The 22,704-nt window shown below is 43.7% G+C and overlaps 1 protein-coding gene across 4 annotated transcripts in view; it reads right to left on the bottom strand.

The window, feature by feature from the left end:
* The window catches only part of LOC120932605 (LON peptidase N-terminal domain and RING finger protein 1-like), a 107,145-nt gene that overhangs the window by 5,091 nt on the left and 79,350 nt on the right, over positions 1-22,704 (bottom strand). For all 4 annotated transcript variants that reach the window (XM_040345107.1, XM_040345108.1, XM_040345109.1 and 1 more), the window contains one exon: positions 18,280-18,592. In XM_040345107.1, coding sequence (XP_040201041.1) covers positions 18,280-18,592 — 313 coding nt within the window. The remainder of the gene's footprint in view (positions 1-18,279; positions 18,593-22,704) is intronic.

The following is a 22,704-nucleotide window of genomic DNA, read 5'->3' as shown; positions in this document are numbered from 1 at the left end:
AACACGTATGTAAATCATCTGACCTTACAAGAGGAAAGCATACCTTTCTCAGGTTCACACTCTAATTCTGCTTGTCTATTCTTTGCTGCCAGATTATTAAAGGAAAATAAAACTGAGATACTAAAACAGGAACTTATGATCTCCTATTTGGATAGAAGGGTCCCCTTGGAGTCTTTAAGTATGCTATTTTGGTTTTGAGAAAATTTTCCAGTCATTTGCTTGCAAGCACCTGGCGGCTTTTAATGGACAGGAGCATCAATCTCGCTTTCAAGAGCCGACAGTGTGGGCAAGGATAAGCACTGCAGGGTGCATGTAGTGGGGACAGATCTCCACGCTGTGCTGAATCCACTAACAGCTGCCATTAACCCCTGCTTAGACAAAGACAAACTTAAAGCCCTGCATCACCTTTAGAACAGTGTTACATACTTGATTTGTGTTAATTGGAATAAGATTACATTTAAAAACAAAATTTCGGGCAAACCGCTGTATATACCACTGCAATTCATATTTTGGAGCTGTTTTACTGGAAAGGAGGATTTGTATTTCAGTCCTTAGACAATTTCAGACTGCAGAGCCAGGCTGGTGACCTGACCTACAGATAAGCAATACAGCGTTGCCACTTTCCTGGTTTTAGCTTGTGATTGGACAGTGTAGGAACAGAAGAAGCTTGATGAGCTCCTCCCTCTGCCCTAGCCTCCTTTTAGAATTTCGATGTCAGCACATGTTCACTGCAGCACACTGATTGGCTCCCTAGTGCTGTCCTTCCCTTTCCTTGTATGAGTGCTGCAGTATATAGGATTACGGGATTCCAAGTCAAAATTCAGCTTCTTTACAAAGAGAGATGCGACCATCTCATTTTTAATTAACTCACTCTAGTTACTAGTCTGCTGTACATGGTCCAGGTGTTCTAGCAGAATAACATTTAATCAAGCTTGCAGACATGATCAGCACCTTCAAGTAAAACCCAAGGCTTAATGTATTCTATTAAAATCGAAGTAGTGCAGGTGCAAGAGAACTGCGTATACAGACAACTCATTTCAACTCACCGGGTCTTTATTAATTTCATGTTAAAAACCAAGAGAATGTGCTTTGATACATTCCAGCTAATTAATTGATCTCCAAACATCTTGATTATTTCTGCAAGCTTCGCTATTAGTTGCATTTAAAAACACATTTTTTTTCTAATCTGAAGTTCAGCATGTTAATATTTTGCCTTTCCTGCTCCCTACAAATGCTAATGAAATTTTACAAAATCTGTTTTTATTTCTAGAACTTATTTTAGAGTGATGTCATCATTAGGTCTCTGTGCTTTCCTATGCAATGCGGGTAGATCATGACTGGAGGGAGGTGCAAGCAGGGTGTTGTACATAGCTCCCTGAAGACATCACAGCACCTTGGCTCAGTCCTGATGCATGCAGTGGGTTGGCTTCTGGGAGGAGTTAAAGGTTTTTTTTCACCTTACTGCATCCTAGGTGAAAAAACTTCTGCCAGTCACCACCCCCTCAGCCCCCCCCCCCCCCCGTTTTACGCACCTGAGCCCTGAAAAGTCCTGCTCCAAGGACTTCCTATTCCTCTGCCCGGAGTTCTCTGCTTATGATTTTATAGATTGATAGCAGTGCAGCCTTTGGCTCTTGCTGCTGTCAATCAAATTGAATGACGCGGGCACCGTGGGGTGGGCCGAGTCCTGCTTCCCACTCCTATGGACGCAAGCAGCATCAAAGCATGCAAAATCAAAGTAAGCCGTTTCAGTCCAGATGAGCCTGTACGGCCCCGTACACACGTCCGAGGAACTCGACGGGCAAAACTCATCGTTTTGCTCGTCGAGTTCTGTGTGAAGCCGCCGAGGAACTCGGAGAGCCAACTTTCCTCATTGAACAACGAGGAAATAGAAAACATGTTCTCTATTTGGCTCGACGAGGAACTCGTCGGCTTCCTCGGCCGAAAGTGTACACACGCCGGGTTTCTCGGCAGAATTCAGCTCCGATCGAGTTTCTGGCTGAATTCTGCCGAGAAACTCGGTCGTGTGTACGGGGCCTACCACTTTGCAATACTGAAGATAAGGCTGGAGGTCAACTTTAGCAAATGCATTTTTTATATATTTTGATTTGTCTAGAATTCACCTTTTTAATATCTCATTTATTCTTTTAATATTTACTTGGCTGTGCCCTTCTGGCCCTGACAATGTTTCAAATTTTAACGTTTCCACACTCTTATCATAGTCTGCAGTAACTTTTTCTGAGTATAAGGTTCACTATGGTGCCCACAGAATTGTCACTCCATCATCTATGCCACTACAGTCACCTAAGTATGCTGGCAAGGAATTAAAGAAACTTAGCTTCCGCAGCATTTTCACTAACAGTAAAGGTTACTGTAGGGCATTTCCAAGTGTCAATCAGCCACAAATCAGGTAACACGTGGTGGCTACAGAACCAAAAAAAGATAAAAAGGTATGAGACTTCAATGTAACTTTAAGCATATTTAAATAATTTTTTTCCCAATGTAGTTAGAAGATTACAGTAAGAAGAGTACAGAAAAGATAAACCCTATGTCAATTTTTTTTTATAGCTGTCTATGTCCCTGCTGGGGAGATTCACTCCTTTATCTGTTTTGTAGACCACTGTCATCGAGTGAGAGGAAATCCCCAAAAATTTGAGTGTACCCTAAAGCAGAAGGTGAGGAAACATTTTCTATGACAGGGGTCCCCAACCCCTGGGCCATAGACTGGTACCAGTCTGTGGCCAGTTGATGGCCCGGCCGCGCAGTGGGAGGTGAGCTGCAACCGTGGTCCCGTCAGGGCTATCACAGATCACAGTTGTAGCTCACCTCCTGCTGTGCATCTGTTTCACTGAGCCCGTGTGTCTTCTCCTGGGTCTGGAGATCTGCCCTGGAGAGCAGGAGTCTTCTCATTAACAAGCGAGTAATCATCCACTTGTTAACATACGTTCTGTCAGCTCCTGCCCTCCATCTAGATCTGCAGCTCCTCCCACCCCCTGCCCTGCTGACATCAGTGTTAGGGGGAGACCGGGGAGAAGACATGCGGCTGAAAACTGCCTCTACCCTGCCACAGGTAGGGCTGTGAAGGGGAGGCAGAGACTGAAATAGGGCACTGTGATGGGGCAATTAGAGAGGAAAGGGGGAGAAGGGCATGACTGCAAGGGGCACTGAGACAGGGGGCAGGGAGCAGGGGACTGTGATTGCAAGGGACACTGTGGTAAAAAAGAGAATGCACTGTAAAGGGACACTGCAATCATTATAGTGCCCCTTTACAGGGCAGTCCCCTTTATTTCACAGTACCCCCTTTACAGTGCAATCCCCCTTTACTGTGCAGTCCCCGCTACATTACATCACAGTGCCCCTTTACAGTGCAACAGCCGTTACATTAATGTAAAGGAGACTGCTTTAAAGGGGGTGGAACTGTGGTGTGTAAAGGGGGACTGTGGACACTGTAAAGGGGGGGTTGTGGTGTAAAGGAGGGCTGATAAATATCCAGTCCGTGTCTATCCAGTCCTCAGCCCCCCCCCCCCCCAGTCCCTGAAAAGATCGGCTGCCACGAAACTGGTCCCTGGTACCAAAAAGATTGGAGGCAGCAGTTCTAATGCCGCGTACGCATGATTGGAATTTCCGATGGAAAAAGTCAGACAGACTTTTTCCATCGGAAATTCCGACCGTGTGTATGCCCCATCGGAGAAATTCCATCAGAGTTTAAATATAGAACATGTTTTATTCTACTCCGATGGAATTCGTCGGAATTCCGATGAGCTTTTGGTCGGACAAAAGCCTGATCGTGTGTATGCGGGATTAGGAGAGCATCTGTTCACTTTGAGAGCATGCCTCTTATTTCCAGTTGTGTCTCCAGGAGAGAAAGTATAGAGGAGACTTCCTAGAAGGTCACAGGCAGCAAACAATAACCCTTCCATACTCGTATCTAAAACTAAAACATGCAGTGTTTAGAATCTCTATGCATGCTCACTAGCTGTTCCTTAGCCAGACGATACTACTCCAAAATAAAGACCTACATTTTTTTCATCTTACATACCCAGCCCTCCTTGTAACCACACAGATTTCAATAAAGGATGCAGAGGCTTGGCATTGTAGTGACATCAAAGATGGTGCCATCAGTAAAGTACTGTATATCTCATGTTTCCATTAGAATGATTACAGGAAGAAACTCACATAAGATGTATCGTGCTCTGAACTGAAATTACTTTATAGCTATACTGACAGGAATTCAGGGAAAATACAGATAATCACAGTGTAGACAGGAAGCTAAGCAACAACATTCTCCAGGCCCCCTCTTGTGATGCATTCCTGTCATATAAGAATCAACCCAGAATAACAAAAAGTCATCTGTCTGTATTTTTTAGCATTTGACTCTCATTTTCAGAGGATTCGCTGCATGTATAGGGCTGGGCATAGACGGGTCGTAGTTTAGGCATTTAGAACATCAAAAAAGACCTGTTTGTGCTGCCAACATCCCTAGGATAAATCGGAAAGGAAAAAAAAAACAATTGGGACTTTAAAGGCAACAACTCAAAAATATAAAAAGTATAGTAATTTATTCAAAATGTATACAAAAGCATTAAAAACATGAAGTCATATCTGACCCCGCCCCATCTACTAACCAGTATATGGGGCGGGGCCAGATATGACTGGTCGGCTTCTTTCGTCTGTGTGAAATCTCTTACAGGACCGTAATGCATGGATTTTGTCACATGATGCCGGATGTCCTTCTATGCTTACGGCTCTGGAGGAGCTGATGTCGCGTGACCGGGAACGTCAACACGCCGCTGCGTCACGTGCTCCTCCTCCACCCCTTTCTTGCTTATATAACCAGCCCTCTCGCTTAGCATATCTGTCACGGTCGTGGATGGCGGTGGCGCTGCGGGAGTGGTAGATGAATTTTGGCTACTGACAAGGTAGGATTTATATGCAGAAGCATGGGAGGAGGTTAAAATGAGAGGAGTTTCTCAGGTCTCCTTATGCATACTATTGTCTTGCCCACTGACTGTGTGGTACATGGCTTGGTATGTGAGTGGGATTGATACTTATCTGGATCATCTGTTTCCAATATAGAACAGACAATAACGTTACCTGAAGGATTGGGTGTTCGTCTTTGGACACATCACTGTCTACGCACTGTCTACGGATTAGATGAATGACCCAGCACTTAGGTATGTAGTATGCTGTTTGCATCACCTGTGCTTCCCAAGGGGCTCCTCAAAAGGGGCTTTAAAGGGATAGATACTGGGAAATTTGTATGTCCTAGATTATTGTAATTGACATATTATTGTTCTTATTATAGAACCGAAGGACCGTAGCACTGCGGCTGCTGTGTCCGGGCCTTGGTGGTAAATGTTGGATCTGTTGGGAGATTTGGGGACCCTTCTCACCTGTGTCCTTATTGGATGCAGGAGGGGGGAATCGTTATCTTCCCTGGGGGCCCGCCTGTCCAACCATGAGTCTTTACAGTGATGTGATTGGGTATGATTTCTGCACCATGTGATTATTGTGCTTTTGATGCTCTTTTGTGTACAGAAAATGTATGTTTAAATGTATAATATTCTAAAATGATCTCATTTGCATTATATAGTGTGACCCCGTCCGGATATTAGCCCCTGACCAAGGGACGGACAGTGTCCCAAAAAGTGTTGGGCTCTTTTGGACCTTCTTGGGAGTTCACGTACCATCGCACTATTCATGTTTTTAATGCTTTTGTATAAATTTTGAATAAATTACTATACTTTTTATATTTTTGAGTTGTTGCCTTTAAAGTCCCAATTATTTTTTTTTTCTTTTCTATCCTAGTTTAGACATTTAGCCTGCGAGAGAGAGAAAATCACTTGTTTCCCCCATGTATGCTAACATCATAGATGGAGGAATCTTCAGTGTATTTCGGCACCTGGCACTGTTGAACAATCACTTTATTTGATAAGATGCAGTCACAGATTTTCGTTATAATTTTCCACACGACTTAGTCAAATTTTAACATGACTTTTGCCAAGCTAAGTGGTGCTTGCAGGGCCACCCATGGCTCTAATTTCAGCAGAGATCTGCCAAAATTCTAATCACCTATGAAGGACTTGCAGCAGCAGCTGATAGATGAATCTTCTTTGATTGTTAAAAGTGAATGGCAAATCTGGCTTTCTAAATTAATTCTCTCTATCATGTGCATACTGATACTGTTAGGTGAATCTTGTTTAAAATTTGAAGTACACATTTTGTTTGTAGTTGGAATCTATGTTAAATTATGCTGATAGGCAGAGAAGAGCTCAGGGGTCCTCCAAACTCATCTCAAGCTGAACTCCAAAATTAAGCTCTTTTACAGTCCAATGAGTCATTCACGGCCTGCAGCCCACCCCTTTGTTTTTGTGAGATATGGGCTAGGAATGAAAAAAAATTAGTGCCAGTTTAGAGTTTGGCGAACATCCAATCTCATATATACTGATGGGAGACTCTTGTATGATTTTACAATCACCGGCCACTTTATTAGGTACACCTTGCTAGTACAGGGTTGGACCCCTTTTGCCTTCAGAACTGCCTTAATTCTTTGTGGCATAGATTCAGCAAGGTGTTGGAAACATTCCTCAGAGATTTTGGTCCATATTAACATGATAGCATCACGCAGTTGCTGCAGATTTGTCAGCTGCACATCAATGTTGCGAATCTCAAAGGTGCTCTATTGGATTGAGATCTGGTGACTGTGGAGGCCATTGGAGTACAGTGAATTGATTGTCATGTTTGCTATGATTTGAGCTTTGTGACATGGTGCATTATCCTGCTGGAAGTAGCCATCAGAAGAGGGGAACACTGTTGTCATAAAGGGATTGACATGGTCAGCAACAGGCTCAATTGGTACTTAGGGGCCCAAAGTGTGCCAAGAAAATATCCCCCATACCATTACACCACCACGACCAGCCTGAACAGTTGATACAAAGCAGGATGGATCCATGCTTTTTTGTTTATGCCAAATTCTGACCCTACCATCTGAATGTCACAGCTGAAATGGAGATTCCTCAGACCAGGCAACGTTTTTTCAATCTTCTATTGCCCAATTTTGGTGAGCCTGTGCGAATTGCAGCCTAATTTTCTTGTTCTTAGCTGACAGGAGGGGGCACTCTGTGTGGTCTTCTGCTGCTGTAAACCACCTGCTTCAAGGTTCGATGTGTTGTCCATTCAGAGATGGTATTCTGCATATCTTGGTTGTAACAAGTGGTTATTTGAGTTACTGTTGCCTTTCTATCATCTCAAACCAGGTATTTTCGTCCACACAACCCCCGCTTACTGCATATTTTCTCTCTTTTGGACCATTCTCTGTAAACCCTAGAGATGGTTTTGCGTGAAAATCATAGTAGATCAGCAGTTTTTGAAATACTCAGACCAGCCCTTCTGGCACCAACAACCATGCCACATTCAATGTCACTAAAATCCACTTTTGTCCTCATTCTGATGCTCAGTTTGAACTTTAGCAATCCGTCTTCACCACGTCTAGATGCCTAAATTAATTGAGTTGCAGCCATGTGATTGGCTGATTAGCAATTTGTGTTACCAAGCAATTAAAGAGGTGTACCTAATAAAGTGACCGGTGAGTGTAAATGTGACAGGTGAATCTTGTAATTAAAATGTCTCCCATATGTTGTATTCAAATTTTTTTCCATAGAATATTCTTGGTACATTTTTACAGGGTAGGTCGCCAAGTGGTCAGATGTTTCCCCATTCCTCACCAATTGCTCATCTTGGGACTGACATGAAAAATGTGATTACACATATATAGCCAAATTGTGCACACATTTTAGAGCCATGAACCTGAAGTACCTGGAGGAAACTTGCATGAACAAAGGAAGAACATGCAGACAGTGTCCTGGCCATTAAGGACAACAGTGCGGCAAAGACATATGTGCTAGGCCATTGTGCCACCCGGTCTTATTAAACATCAAACCTTAAAGTTGATATAAACCCAACATTTTTTATTTTTTTTGCTGTCACGATGTAGAGTATAAGATTTCCTATCATCTGTGCCCAGTCTTGCCACAAAGAGTTAATCCAGCTCTGAGAAATTCTCTTTTCTTTTTTTAGGGAGATAAATGGACAAACAGGAGAAAACTTTTGTCCGTTCTTCGCCCTTGCTGTGAATGACAGGTTATTTACATATCTCATGCACTAGCTTGAGATAGACATTATTTTTTAATTTGCTCCCCCACTCCTTTTCTGAATTGTGGTTACTTTTCTGTATTTTGACTGGATGTTAGTGATCATAGCAGAATTTAGTGTAAGGAATACACAGGAGAAAATGCATGTTGACAGGAGGAGTGTAAAGGAGGGCGAGGAGTCTACTGACATCACGACTCCACCCACAAAGCTCCACACAACAGATCCACCCACAGAATCTGCAGTTTTTCAGTTCTTATAACAGACAGAGGGGAGACATTTGACAGGTAAGGATATATACTGGAGGCATCTACTGTATATCCTTATAGATCAGCACTATGGCAGTAGTTTAGAAAAGGATGAGAGTGGGTTTCCATCCACTTTAAAGTGATTGGAAAGGATCATGTCATACTTACCTCCACTGTGCAGCTTGTTTTACACAGAGTGGCCCCAATACACCTGCTCTGGGGTCCCCCGGCAGCTCTCGTGGCTCCTCCCTGCATCAGATAACCCCCTTAGAGAAGCGCTCTCCCAGGGGGTTACCTTGCGGGTGCGCTCCAGAGTCCAGCAATCTGCGTCTATAGACACGAATGCCAGATTTGGCCCTACCCCCAGTGCCCACGTCATTGAATTTGATTGACAGCAGCGGGAGCCAATGGCTGCGCTGCTTTCAATCTATCCGATCAACAGCCGAGAATCCCAGGCAGAGAGACTGCGCGTCCTCATCGTGGGAATTTCCAGGGCTCAGGTAAGTAAAACGGGAGGGCTGGGGGGCCGGTGACTGGCAGAAGTGTTTTCACCTTGATGCATAGGAATGCAAAAAAACATGAGGGTTTACAACCCCTTTAAATCTGCTAGGAACAAAAAATGCTTTTTAACACTGCTGCAATCACATTACCACTTCAGTTCATTACCAAAGCAATTTAATGAAATCATTTTGTAGTGATATTTACATTACTCAAAACAACTGTGTGTTTATGCTTTTAAAAAAGTCATTTTTGGAATAAATGAGCCTTGCACTGTGCCAAGAGCCAGCACTACTTTGCATGAGATGCTGGCGACTGCGGCAGCGGGACAAGATGAATGCGCAGTGGCAATGCTGTGTACGGCTTAACAATCATTAGTATACCTGCAGAGCAGAGGGACAGTAATAGAATGCGGTGTCAGAACAGTGTGTGTTTAAGAGGGAGTGATAGAGAGCAGGGGAGCGACGACACAGATGTGTCTGTCAGAAGATAAAATGTTCCATCTGTCATTCCTCCAGTCTTTTCCCATAAATTAGACGCTCAAACTTTAAGCTGTGTTGGCTGTTTAGTGAATACCGCTCAGGCCAGAGGTCATTGTAAAAAATGAAAAGCTGGACAGGTTTTTTTTTCCCATGAAGAGGAGCTATTGAAATCATTAAAGCAGAAATCCAACCAGAAATGATAAGATCAAAAACAAGCCTAGCCCATTTAGTGATAAAATAACAAAACCAGCTATTGCTACAATACTTAACTTCAATCCAGAGGTTTCACCACACTGGCCCAGATTCAAGTAGATTCACGCAATATTTGCGTGGGCAAAGGGCAACGAGTTTTGCTCTGCGCCCACGCAAATATTTTGAAATGCCCGCGATTCACGGAGCAGTAGCTCCGTAAATTGCGCGGGCGATATGCAAAATAGCCGGGCGTAAGGCTGCCTAATGTAAATGATCCCGCCGGGGGCGGGAATCATTTAAATTAGGCGCGCTCCCGCGCCGAGCGAACAGCGCATGCTCCGTCGGGAAACTTTCCCGACGTGCATTGCGGCAAATGACGTCGCAAGGACGTCATTTGCTTGTAAGTGAACGTGAATGGCGTCCAGCGCCATTCACGGTTCACTTACGTAAACGACGTGAAAATAGAACGTTGCGAGCGGGAGGCGCAGCTATACTTTAGCATTGGCTGCGCCTGCTATTAGCAGGAGCAACCTTATGCTAAAGGCGCCGTACGGAAACTCCGTACCTTGCGTACGCAGGGCCCGCGCAACTTTTGTGAATCGGTGGTAGCATGCAATTTGCATACTACACGCCGATCACAAAGGCCCCGCCCCCTAGCGGCCAACGCAAGAATGCAGCCTGGGATGTGAAGGCATAAGGAGGCTTATGTTTGTCACATCCTAGGCTGCATTCGGTGTAACGAGGTTCCTGAATCAGGAGCACTCGTTACACCGGAGCAAGTAAGCACTTGCGCCGCGCAACTATGGTTGCGCGGGCGCAAGTGCTTCTTGAATCTGGGCCACTATGTTTTTCTGCCACTGATAACTAGTGCAATTCAACCCACTTCCTCTGAGCCCAGGTTGTCCTGGACCCACTCAAGACTGTGGGTAGTCATTAATCACTTCAGCCCTGGAAGTTGTATTTTTATTTTTTTATAATTCTTTATTTATTAAGTTACAGTGGGTTCGGAAAGTATTCAGAGCCCCCCCCCCCCCTTAAATGTTTCACTCTTTGTTATATTGCAGCCATTTGCTAAAATCATTTAAGATTATTTTTTTTCCTCATTAATGTACACACAGCACCCCATATTGACAGAAAAACACAGAATTGTTGACATTTTTGCAGATTTATTAAAAAAGAAAAACTGAAATATCACTGACTCTGTCCATTCGGAGCAGTAAAAAGCCGGATTTACAGGCTCCTACTCTCCATCCTGACAGTTCCAGGGGGGTGGAGGAGGAGCACGGAAGGAGAGAGAAACACGGAGGGACAGAGAAACACGGAGGGGGACCCAGAGGGAGAGAGAAACGCGGCAGAGACACAGAGGGAGAGAGAAACACGGCGGGGGACACGGAGGGAGAAAGAAACACGGCGGGGGACACGGTGGGAGAGAGAAACACGGCGGGGGACACTGGGGGAGAGAGCAGCCCCGAGGGAGGGAGTCTGGAGGAGGACACGGGACAGTCAGCGGTGATCGCGTGTGGGGGAGTTACAAGCACCGATCACCGCTGATTTTAAAGGGGGGAAGAGAGAGAAGCAGAGAAATTACTTTTAAATCTATACAGCGGTGATCGGTGCTTGTAACTTCCCCACGCACTGATCACCAATGGCTGTACAAGTATCGGTTGAAGCATCAGGAGCATTTGCCCGAATACAAGTACTCGGGCAAATGCTTGGTATCGGTACCGATACCGATACTAGTATCGGTATCGGGACAACCCTACTTAGGGCCATGTGATATTTCAGTTTTTCTTTTTTAATAAATCTGCAAAAATGTCAATAATTCTGTGTTTTTCTGTCAATATTTGGTGCTGCCTAATAAGGAAAAAATATGAACTTAAATGATTTTAGCAAATGTCTGCAATATAACAAAGAGTGAAAAATGTAAGGGGGTCTGAATACTTTCCGTACCCACTGTATATAGAAGAATAACATAACTGTCACAACACATAAAGTACAAAGGGTGCCGTTTCAAAATAGCCATAGGTATAAGTGAGCCCCGGAAGGTTTTACCCCCTTAATGACCAGAGCATTTTTTGCGATACGGCACGGTGTTGCTTTAACTGACAATTGTGTGGTCGTGCGACGATGTATCCAAACAAAATTTACATCCTTTTTTCCCCCCACAAATAGAGCTTTTTTTTTATGGTATTTGATCACCTCTGCGGTTTTTATTTTTTGCGTTATAAACAAAAAAAGAGTGACATTTTTGAAAAAAAAATCTAAATGTTTTACTCTCTGCTATAATACATATCCAAACAAATATAATAAAACAAATGTATTCATTAGTTTAGGCTGATATATATTCTTCTACATATTATTGGTAAAAAATAAATAAAAATCTCAATAGGTGTATATTGATTGGTTTGCGCAAAAGTTATCGCGTCTACAAACTATGGGATCGATTTAGAGACTTTTGTTTTGTGTTTTTACTGGTAATGTCGGCAATCTGCGATTTTTAGTGAGACTGCTACATTGCGGCTGACAAATCTGACCCCAAATTCCACTTTTTGTGGACCAGTGACATTATTACATTGATCAGTGCTATAAAAATGCATTGATCATCGTAAAAATTACACTGGCAGGGAAGGGGTTAACACTAGGGCGCAATCAAGGGGTTAAACGTGTATTCCCTCAGCATGTTCTAACTGTCAGGCCTTGTACACACGACCGAGAATCTCGTTGTAAAAGAAACGTCGTTTTCCTTGACATGTTTCTTGACAAGCTTTCTTTGCGTACACACTGTCAAGACAAAATCTCGTTGTTCTCAAATGCGGTGACATACAACACGTACGACGGCACTATAAAGGGGAGGTTTAATTCCACTGCGCCACCCTTGGGGTTGCTTTTGCTAATCTCATGTTACTGCGTGTTAAGTAAAAGTTTGATAAGAGACGATTTGCGCCTTTCAGTCTGTTACAGCGTGACGAATGTGCTATCTCCATACGAATGCCACTTTTACCGAAGGTGCGCTCCCGTCTCATACTTTATTCTGAGCATGTGCGGGTTTCTAAGCATACACACGAACATGTTTCTCGTCGTAAACCAGCCCGACGAGAAACACGATGAGGAAATTGAGACTCCTGACGAGAAAAAAGAGAACATGTTCTCTTTTTTTCTCATCGAGATCCACAACAGTTTTCTCGACGAAAAACATACACACTACCGTTTTTTTATCAGCAAAAATGTTCTGCCAGCATTTGTCTTGATGGATTTTGCAGAGGAAAGTGGTCGTGTGTACGAGGCCTCAGAGATCACTGTTCCCGATCACTGGGAGCAGTAGATCCCTGTCATGTCACTAGGCAGAACGGTGAAATGCCTTGCTAACATCCCTCCCTTCCAAACATTTGTAAACTACTTGATACATTTTCCAGAGCCTCGGGGCTAACTGTTAACCTCAACAAATCCCAAATTTTGAACGTGAATATCCCCCCTGCTATCGCAAATCATCTTAAAAGCTCAGTCAGTTCCCCGTTCTGCCTCTCCTCGCTGTGATCGCGTGCAGCCAGCGGACATCAATTTTGAGGGACCCGCGGCGCACGCCCGTTATCCTGCTTTTACAGACTGATGTACAGGTACATCAGTTTGCACAAGAGAGACATTCTGCTGACGTATATCGGCGTGAGCCGGTCGGCAAGTGGTTAAAAAGAAAAAGCAGCACTGCAGTGATCTCTGGTAAGCCTTGTACACACGACCGGTTTTCCCGACAGGAAAACTGCCAGGAGAGCTTTTGGCCGGGAAAACTGGATGTGTGTATGCTTTCTTGCAGTTTTCCAGTCAGGAAAACAGTCGGGGATCATGGCAGGAAAATAGAGAACCTGCTCTCTATTTTCCCGTCGGGATTCCCAGCATTTTTTTTTCTGCCAGATCTACTACTTACCTATGGGAAAGACTGCTAGGCAGTGCCGATGGAGCATACACAAGGCTGGAATTCCTGGCCAAAGCTCCATGGCAGTTTTCCCCTCGGTTTTCTCAGCTGACTTTTTACCGCAGAGAAAACCAAGCGTGTGTACAGGGCTTCAGTCTGCTTTCTCTTCCTGCCTGCAACAGGCTGATGCCAGATCAAATGCAGGTACTTACACTGCTTGTATTTAAAAATGCATTTACGGATGTATTAATGATTACAGAGCAGCAATTTTATATCTGTCTAGAGTTTAGCTTTAAAAGAAAACTTTAGTCTTATGAATTTAATGTTATTTTATAATTATGTGTTGATGTATAAAAGGAAATGTGTAGTACATTTTTAATTAATTTCTTTTGATCATAACTTTAAAAGAATAAATTAAAATATTGTACAGGACACCAGGGATGGGTCCTGGGCAGGAGATATATTTCCCACTATTTGGGTTGTCATGCTTTTTGAAAGAGAGTACAAGAGACATTTTTTAGCACTCAGGGGTACTCATTCTCACCGATGCAGGTTGAAGCGTTTCAAGGCAGTTCAGTCGAAGAGGAGAGGACTGATTTACAGTATTCTATGGACTGGTAAGTCCCCATTTGGGACCCGCAATTCAGAGACTGGGAGAAACTCTGGGTGGGAAAGAGCTTCCAAACCCTGATTACAGGGCCTTTGGTCCCAAAGGGGTTAACACATCTGCAAGGGAAGATTGAAAAGCAGCAGGAAGGAGTCAGCACCCATCTATGAGGTGGAGTGAAGTAATCTCCAGTTGTGAGAAAGTGTAGGCTGTCTGAGCTTCTGTGACTTGTCTTGTACCCCGAAACAGAGGAGGAATCCTAAGCCCAAGTGTGGGACTGAGATACTGGAGGTAAGACATTTTTTGGTCTTAAAGGGGTTGTAAAGGTATATTTTTTTCCCTAAATAGCTTCCCTTACACTAGTGCAGTCCTCCTTCACTTACCTCATCCTTCGATTTTGCTTTTAAATGTCCTTATTTCTTCTGAGAAATCCTCACTTCCTGTTCTTCTGTCTAACTACACACCGTAATGCGACACTTTCTCCCTGGTGTGGAAAAAGCCTCTTGAGGGGGGAGGGGGCGAGCAGGAGGGTCAGGACACTATCTACTTGGCAGATAGAGAAAGGAGCTGTGTGTTAGTGGGCGCCCTGACACTCCTGCTCGCCCCCTCAAGAGGCTTTCTCCACACCAGGGAGAAAGCCTTGCATTACTGTGTGTAGTTACAGACAGAAAAACGGGAAGTGAGGATTTCTCAGAAGAAATAAGGACATTTAAAAGCAAAATGGAAGGATGAAGTAAGTGAAGGAGGACTGCACTAAGGTAAAGGAAGCTATTTAGAGGAACATTTTTTTACCTTTACAACCCCTTTAATTATACCAGGTCTATGGATTGTTTGGATTAGAGCAACTATGGGGGCCCCCTTCATCTGGTAACTGTGGCCTAATAAAATTACTCTTTTATAGCCTCTGAAAAGTTGCTTAACAGCTGTGGAGTTGCACTCTGTAAGAGCAGTTGCTCCAGAGCTTAGTAAATGATCAGAAGCTCTGCTGACTTCCATCGTCCAATCATTTGCAAGCAAAAAAGATTTTTTTTTATTTTCCTTGCATGTGATTGGGTATCAATCTAAAGTTTATTTGCCTTTAGTAAATCAACCCCTTTGTGTTTTGAGAGACCAATAAAGACTATTACAAGTGGCTGGCTGGTGATCACGGGCTCTCCATAATAAAATATGAGTTTTTATAACAGGACTTTTGAAGTTTAGACAGCTATAGTGCTGTGGGAGGGAGGACCCCTCCATGTTGCAACACACAGATGCTTCGATAACATATAAGCCGTTGCAGTTATTTCTTGGAAGTCACATTTCTTGAAAACATGAAATTAACTCTTATGCCGCGTACAGACGGTCGTTTTTTGTGATGAAAAAAAACGACGTTTTAAAAAACGTCATTTAAAATGATCGTGTGTGGGCAAAACGTCGTTTTATGTCTTCAAAAAAACGACCAAAAAAAAATTCCAACATGCTCGAATTTTTTGTGTCGTTTTTCAAAATGTCGTTTTTTGTTTCACAGAAATTGACCGTGTGTACCAAAAAACGACGTTTCAAACGACGTTTTTAAACCCGCGCATGCCCAGAAGCTAGTTATGAAGTGAGCTTCAATGGAAAAACGTGGTGAAACGTAACCTCGCTTTGCTAGAGCACTGTGAAAAAATGATGGTGTGTAGGCAACATCGTTTTTGAAAATGATGTTTCAAAAACGTCGTTTTATTTCATGATTTAAAACGTCGTTTTGTTTCATCACAAAAAACGACCGTCTGTACGCGGCATTAGGCCCCGTACACACGGCCGAGGAACTCGACGTGCCAAACACATCGAGTTCCTCGGCCAGTTCACTCCTGGAGCCGCCGAGGACCTCGGCGGGCCGAGTTCTCCCATAGAACAACGAGGAAATAGAGAACATGTTCTCTATTTCCTCGCCGAGGTCCTCGTCGGCTTCCTCGGCCGAAAGTGTACACACGGCCGGGTTTCTCGGCAGAATTCAGCCAGAAACTCGGTCGGAAGCTGAATTCTGCCGAGGAAACTGGTCGTGTGTACGGGGCCTTAGGCCTCGTACACACCAGCGGACAGTCCGATGAAAACGGTCCGCCGGAGATTGGGAGATTTCGGTCTGATGGTTGTACACACCATCAAACCGAAATCCGCGACGGCGCGGTGACGTGTCCGCGCCGTCGCCGAGATGATGATGCGGCAACGTGCGCGACGCTGGAAGGTCAATGCTTCCACGCATGCGTCAAAGTGATTCGACGCATGCGAGGGATGGCGGCCGCTCGGACATGTACGGTGAGTCTGTACAGACGACCGAACATGTCCGACGAACAGGATTCCAGCGGACATGTTTCTTAGCATGCTAAGAAACATTTGTCCGCTGCAAAACGGTCAGCTGGACAAATGTCCGCTGGAAACCTGTCCGGTCGGCCGTACACACAACCGAACATGTCTGCTGAAACTGGTCTGCGGACCAGTTTCAGCAGACATGTTCAGACGTGTGTACAAGGCCTTAAGCTCACTATACACATTACAAAGAAAAGGAGCTGCTGCTCCAGGTGTATGATGATAACCTGAGGTGGAATGTCTCGTAGCGTGCCAGCCCCGCCCCGCCTCCGTGGGAAACTTGTAAGAAAAGAAATGGCTAACATCCAGGAATTCCGATTACCTTTTACTGTTCAAAGTGATAACACCAAAGACACCAACACGAGGTCACGTAGACGCGTTTCACACAAACATTGTGCGCTTAATCATGATTAAGCACAAGATGTTTGTGTGAAACGCGTCTACGTGACCTTGTGTTGGTGTTATCACTTTTAACAATAAAAGGCAACCGGAAATTCCTGGATGTGCAGCCATTTCTTTTCACACTATACTCATTACAATTTGTCTATACAATCTTCATATTAACTTTAGATTTACCAAAACAATGTAATATGAGGACCTACCCAATCAATCTGTATTCAATCAGGCAAACCCTTGTACTACACACAGTTTTTGTTTGTAGATACAAAGGGAGATTATACAGTCAGATTGTAACATGCAAACTTAAAAGTAGAACTTCTGGGGTAGGGAGAGGCAACCTACCCCCAAATGTGGGCTTGAGGCTTAAACTGTTCCCATAACCACTCATCAGTACTGTGTAAAGCCTTTATTCCTTCTCTTTCTTCCGTTCTTTTTTCCTTAGTGCCATATAGCCAATACATTCTTTGTCATTTTCATGATGGCCATCCCATAAACTGCATCTGCTGTTCTCCTAGATGCAAATTCTTGTATATTCAGGAGTCAGTTCTCAAATAGAGGTCTTCCTTATAGGTTATTTAATTTGAATACTTACCAAATGTGATATTGTCAGATGAAACCTCAGAACGTGACCTTTTTCATTCTCTGTTGACTACTACGTGTTTTACTGGTCTGACAGCTCTACACCTGGCATTTGTCTAACACTGTAAATGTCGATTAAGAATACATTGTAATTTAATAGTATGACCTTGTAAATCAATGGTTGTACTTTAATTTGAAATCCAATAAAACTATTGAAAAAGTAAAACTCCTGGCAAACATGAAAATCCTTACATGTACTAGTAATGCTTTTCTATCCATTTTTTATCATTCCACCACCCCAGCTACTACCATTATGGCTGCTGAATCACAGCTGCCTGGGTCACCGTTTTGCCTACTGGGGATGACAATGAATGATGGGCTTGTGCTATTGAGTAGACCAAATTGGGCTACTTTTGATATGAGGGCTGTCTGACTGTGCCCAACGTCACTTCATCAGCCTGATACCGGGTCTAGGAGCAGGTGGCCACAGTTGGCCGACTACCTATCCATATTCTTACCCAATCTACCTAACGGAATACCAGGAAAGTATTCACTATAGAGACGGCAATGCCATACAGTATACCAGAAAATCCTCCATTTTTGGGATCCAATAGAGCTCTAACAATGCTTTGGGGTGATTTTACATTGTTACATTACATTATGTGGATTGTGTATTGCTGATTTTACATTGTTACATTACATTATGTGGATTGTGCATTGCTGTTGTGCTTAATACATTTTGCAAGAAGAAGCACTTGGGTTGCCGGATATTTAATCTATTATGATTTTACATTGTGCTTGCTTTTTTTGCTTTAAAGCCCAACTTCAGGGGGGGGGGGGGGGGGGGGGGGAATCGACCTTTTCAGAGGGAACCATTTTGTTCTGCACACTGACCTGTATGCTGTCTTCCTTTGGAGGTGGGCTGGTGTGATGCATGAAGATACGTCGGGGCAGACTCCCTCTCTGCTGTGAGAAGCATTCCTCCAGTTGTTGGTATACCATGTCATGTAATCTCTGCAGCTCATCCAGCTCTTCTCCCTCCACCTTCATGTCTGACAGGTACTCTATCTCCGCTTTGTGATAACCATCCAACTGACCTCTCTGCAGCACACGGAAACGTCTCTTGCCAATTGTCTCCACCAGTGATCGGCCATCAGGCAAATAGTCCAAGTGCAAGATCTCCAACATGCAACCATAGTCTGCAAAGCTGGACACAGGAGAATTTGCTGTGATTCATGAAGACAAACATGCCACTTATACACAAGCAAGCCAGTTTGCACATCCTGGGCAACTATTGCCAATTTTGCTAAACAGGAAGAAAAATAAATTCTGTCTGACCCTCAAAAGAAAGTTAGCTCAATTTCCTGGATCATAATATTTTCCTTAATTTTTAAGTAGCACTAAAGCCACGCCTTTTTTTTTTTTTACAGATACATCCCTCTTACCACAATGATACTAAACACACACATAAATGGCACTGCCTCCTGTTTCCTATGTGCAGTTTCCCTGAACTTCCTGTCATCATGTGCCTACTCAGAATGAAAAAAAAGGCGTCTGATTCTCCCCTCAGAACATGTCCCTTCAATTTTAGCATCTGGGCGAGCTTTGTATGTTCGGTGCAGGGAGTGGCGGAACTTATACTGTGAGCAAGTTTTTAAAGGTGGCTCTGACAGGGCTCTTTAGGACCCTGGAAGCCAAAGAACCACCTATACAATGGAACCAAAAGCCAGCAATAGGGGGACACAAGCAGAACACAATATAAGTGCTGGGTTTCATTTAGCTTTGGACATTATAATGCCAAAGCGCATTATAAAGTCATTCTGAGTAAAACCACAGGTTGTCTTGACAAGTCACCCACTCACCCAACCACTGATACAGGGGCGGACTGACAACTCATGGGGCCCCCAGGCAATAGAAGACTATGGGGCCCCTGGGCTTACAGGTGGCCACCACGCCAGGAGGCAGTGCAGAGGCGGGGCAGCTAAAATCTCGGGATTTTCACATCAGAAGCATGTTGGTTTCAGACATATCAGGGACAGATGTAAAAGAAAAACAAATTTTGACATACTGTCCCTGGTTTTACTGAGCCTGGCAACCCTGATGGGGCCCCCTAGTGACATGGGGCCCTCAGACAGTGCCCGAGTGACTCAATGGTCAGTCCGCCCCTACACTGATACCTTAAGCATGCTGTCTTGCCGCTTTCTTTGCTTGCTGGAGCTCTGTTTGAATCCTTGTGTAAGTACTTGGTTTGTATAGGAGCTTACAAAGGGTGAATGACCTATTATGGCGGCGTTCAGGCCTAGTGACAAGCCATTCACAGCCAAACACTGCATCCTGGGATGAAAGGCATAAGGTCATATGATCCACATACTCGAAAATACCTGGTACAGGCGAGCTTGTTGCAAAGGTAACTCGGTTGGCAGGGAAAAAGTGGCTTGTAAAGTCAACATGTCACTTTGTGCATGAAAAGGATATGGACACATTCTCTTTTAACAGTATATTTTAAAAAATACATTTGGATTCTGATAATGGGAGTCAATGGGGATGTCATCTATAGTGACAGTTACCAAGGACAGGAAATTAATAGCGAACAGCCCGAGAGCATGTATAAAGAATGATATCAAAACAGCATGGCTGTATGTGCAATTAACACCTTACTCTCAGCCCTCAGACGTTTCTAGCTAGGTTTCCTGAGGATCTCCAGAGCCTGTCAGCCTTTTTAAAGTTTTTAAGCTAAACCTGCTTATCAGCAGTCAACAGAAGTTTTTTTTACATTATCTTTAATAAAATTAAAACCTTCTTCTGTGCCCAACGGTGCCAGATGTCCACTATCCAATGACAGCAACCCAGCAAGCCTATATGAGCGCCCTCGCTTAATCATTAGTCTAAAGTTCTCTAATCTTCTCATGAGTGAAATATTCTCATGAGTGAAATATTTAGATTTACTTCCTCCTGGCAATATTCCAACAGTGGGCACTAATTTACATATTTTCTTACAAATAGCCGTGACTTATCCAGGGCATGGCTGGTTTTGACAAGCTCGGGTTACCGAGCCAAAAACTTTTTTCCTAGAATTGGATAAAGTGGCAAAGAGCTGCAACACCGGTCAGGTTTTACTGCTACCGTGTTTCCCTGAAAATAGCCTGGGCCTTTTTTTTATTTTGGCAACTAAAAACACAGTAGGGCTTGTTTTCAGGGTAGGGCTTAAACACTCAATGTGCTATCTTCTCTCCCCCTCTCCCTCCCTGCCTGTCAGGAATCCCAAATGTGAACATGTAAAGGTCCTTGTAAAATGCTGAAATCCTCTCTATTACAGGGTTGTGTAATGTGAAGGGTGTGTGTTTCTGTGGTATGGTTGTGTCAGTACCTTCTTATAGCGCCTTCCTGCATTAGCTGTCTTCCACTGCTCTGAGCACTGCAGAGGGAGGGGGGTTGAGATCCCCGCTGACCCCTGGGAGAAGAGGAGAGCCATGGAGAATAGCTGAGTGCCGCTCAACGCTTCCATGGCCCGCCGGAGATCTCTTTCTCGTTCTGGGCACTGATGGGAGGAGGGCCTAGATCCCCCGCTGACAGATGGTAGAAGAGATCAGCTGAGGGGCGCTGTACCGATACGGTTGTATTGCAGAGGCACACACCTTTTGCATTGTGTACTACTGTAGGAGAGTGGATTCTACCATTTTACAACTACTTTAAAACTAAGGCTTATTTTTGGGGAAGGGCTTATGTTGCAGCCTCCCCCCTCCCCCGAAAATCACAGTAGGTCTTATTATTGGGCTAGGTCTTATTTTTGGGGGAAACATGGTATCTAGCGCTTTATTAACAGAGAGTATGGCCAAAGCTTTTAAATCTTTTTTTGGCCAACTTCTCTTCTGGGTCACAGGAGTGGATTTAGTTGTGCTCTCCAGTGACCCAGAATCTGACGACAGTTTGATTTAGCTGATGTTACAGAGTTGCTCCAGGCTCTGACAGGATCCCAACAATAATATCGGGATCCACTCAGATGCCTGACCGGCAGCTGGCTCAGCCTCTCAGCACAAAGATGAGTGCCTGAGCCAGCCGGTTTTGCCCCTTCTCCAGTAAGGGCTTGAGGGGCAGAGAGAGAACTGAGCAATCTGTAGTCATGTGATCACTCGTTTCTAAATGTGTAAGACAGCTGCAGCGTTACACCGATGCTGCAGCCATATAATTCAAAATATACATTTGTTTTTAGCCCACACTTCTCCTTTAAGGCCAGTTCACACCACATGCAGTCGAGTGCATTTTTTTCTGCATAGGTAGAAGATTATATGGTTTTTAATGGCATAGTTTACACCAGTGTTTGAAGCTCCAGTTCCAGAAAAAAAATTAGAACATGCTGCATTTTTCCTGCACTGGAACGCTGTAAAACGTATCAAAAACGCACTGTAATGCCCCAGAATTCACCTAAATGCACCAGAATTCACCTAAATGCACCAAAAACGCATTGGAACACTCATGTCCTTATTTATGGTTAAGAAAAAAGAGGGGGCAAATGCTCTGGACTGCACCAAAAACATACTGGAACACATCAAAAACGTGCATGCAGAAAAGCATGTTGAACGCATCCGGGCTGCATGTAAATGGTGTGAACTGGACCTAAAATATTTTTCCCTGCACTTCTGTTTTGCCTAACAGGAATTGAAGGTAAATCTGCAACAGCGAAAAAAACAGAAATAAAAATGTGAAAGTGATTCAAGCCTTGCCCTTCACTACTAAAAAAAAACAAAAAAAAATGGATGGTACATAGACAGCAGAACAGGAAGCAGGGAATGGGGATTAATCTAATGGAGACCCAAATAGCAGAAGAAACTTGACAGGGGTTATCATCGATACTCACTATCCAAAAATAAGAAAAAAAGTTTTGTTTGGACATACTCTTTAAAGTAGTTGTGAACATACAATATTTTATACATTTTCTAATACTGTTATAACTTACTACAGATGTACCAAACAACCCAATACAGGCATGTTGTGTGTCTGCACAGTGTCCTGTACCTCTGAATGGTCAACTAAAGGATGAAAACTGACCACAAAGAACAGATCAGCTTCTGTGCATTGTGTGCTCAGTTTGGAACAAAGGTGATTGGCAGAATCAAACAGACACTTCAAATGGAATAAGTGCATGAAAAGATTTATAAAATACACATATATGAACAAACATCTGGAAAAAATATTTAGAGTAACATACACTTTCCCAGAGTGTCAGAACCATGAGCATCAAAAATGGTGACCACAGAAAAGTTTGCTTCCTAAGATTGCTGCAACATGAGACACACGCTGCTTATTCAGCAAAATGTGAAG

The sequence above is a fragment of the Rana temporaria genome, chromosome 3 (genome assembly GCF_905171775.1).
Source record: "Rana temporaria chromosome 3, aRanTem1.1, whole genome shotgun sequence".
NCBI lineage: Eukaryota > Metazoa > Chordata > Amphibia > Anura > Ranidae > Rana > Rana temporaria.
Note: the sequence above shows the minus strand (reverse complement) of the source record. Positions and strands in the feature narration are given on the sequence as shown.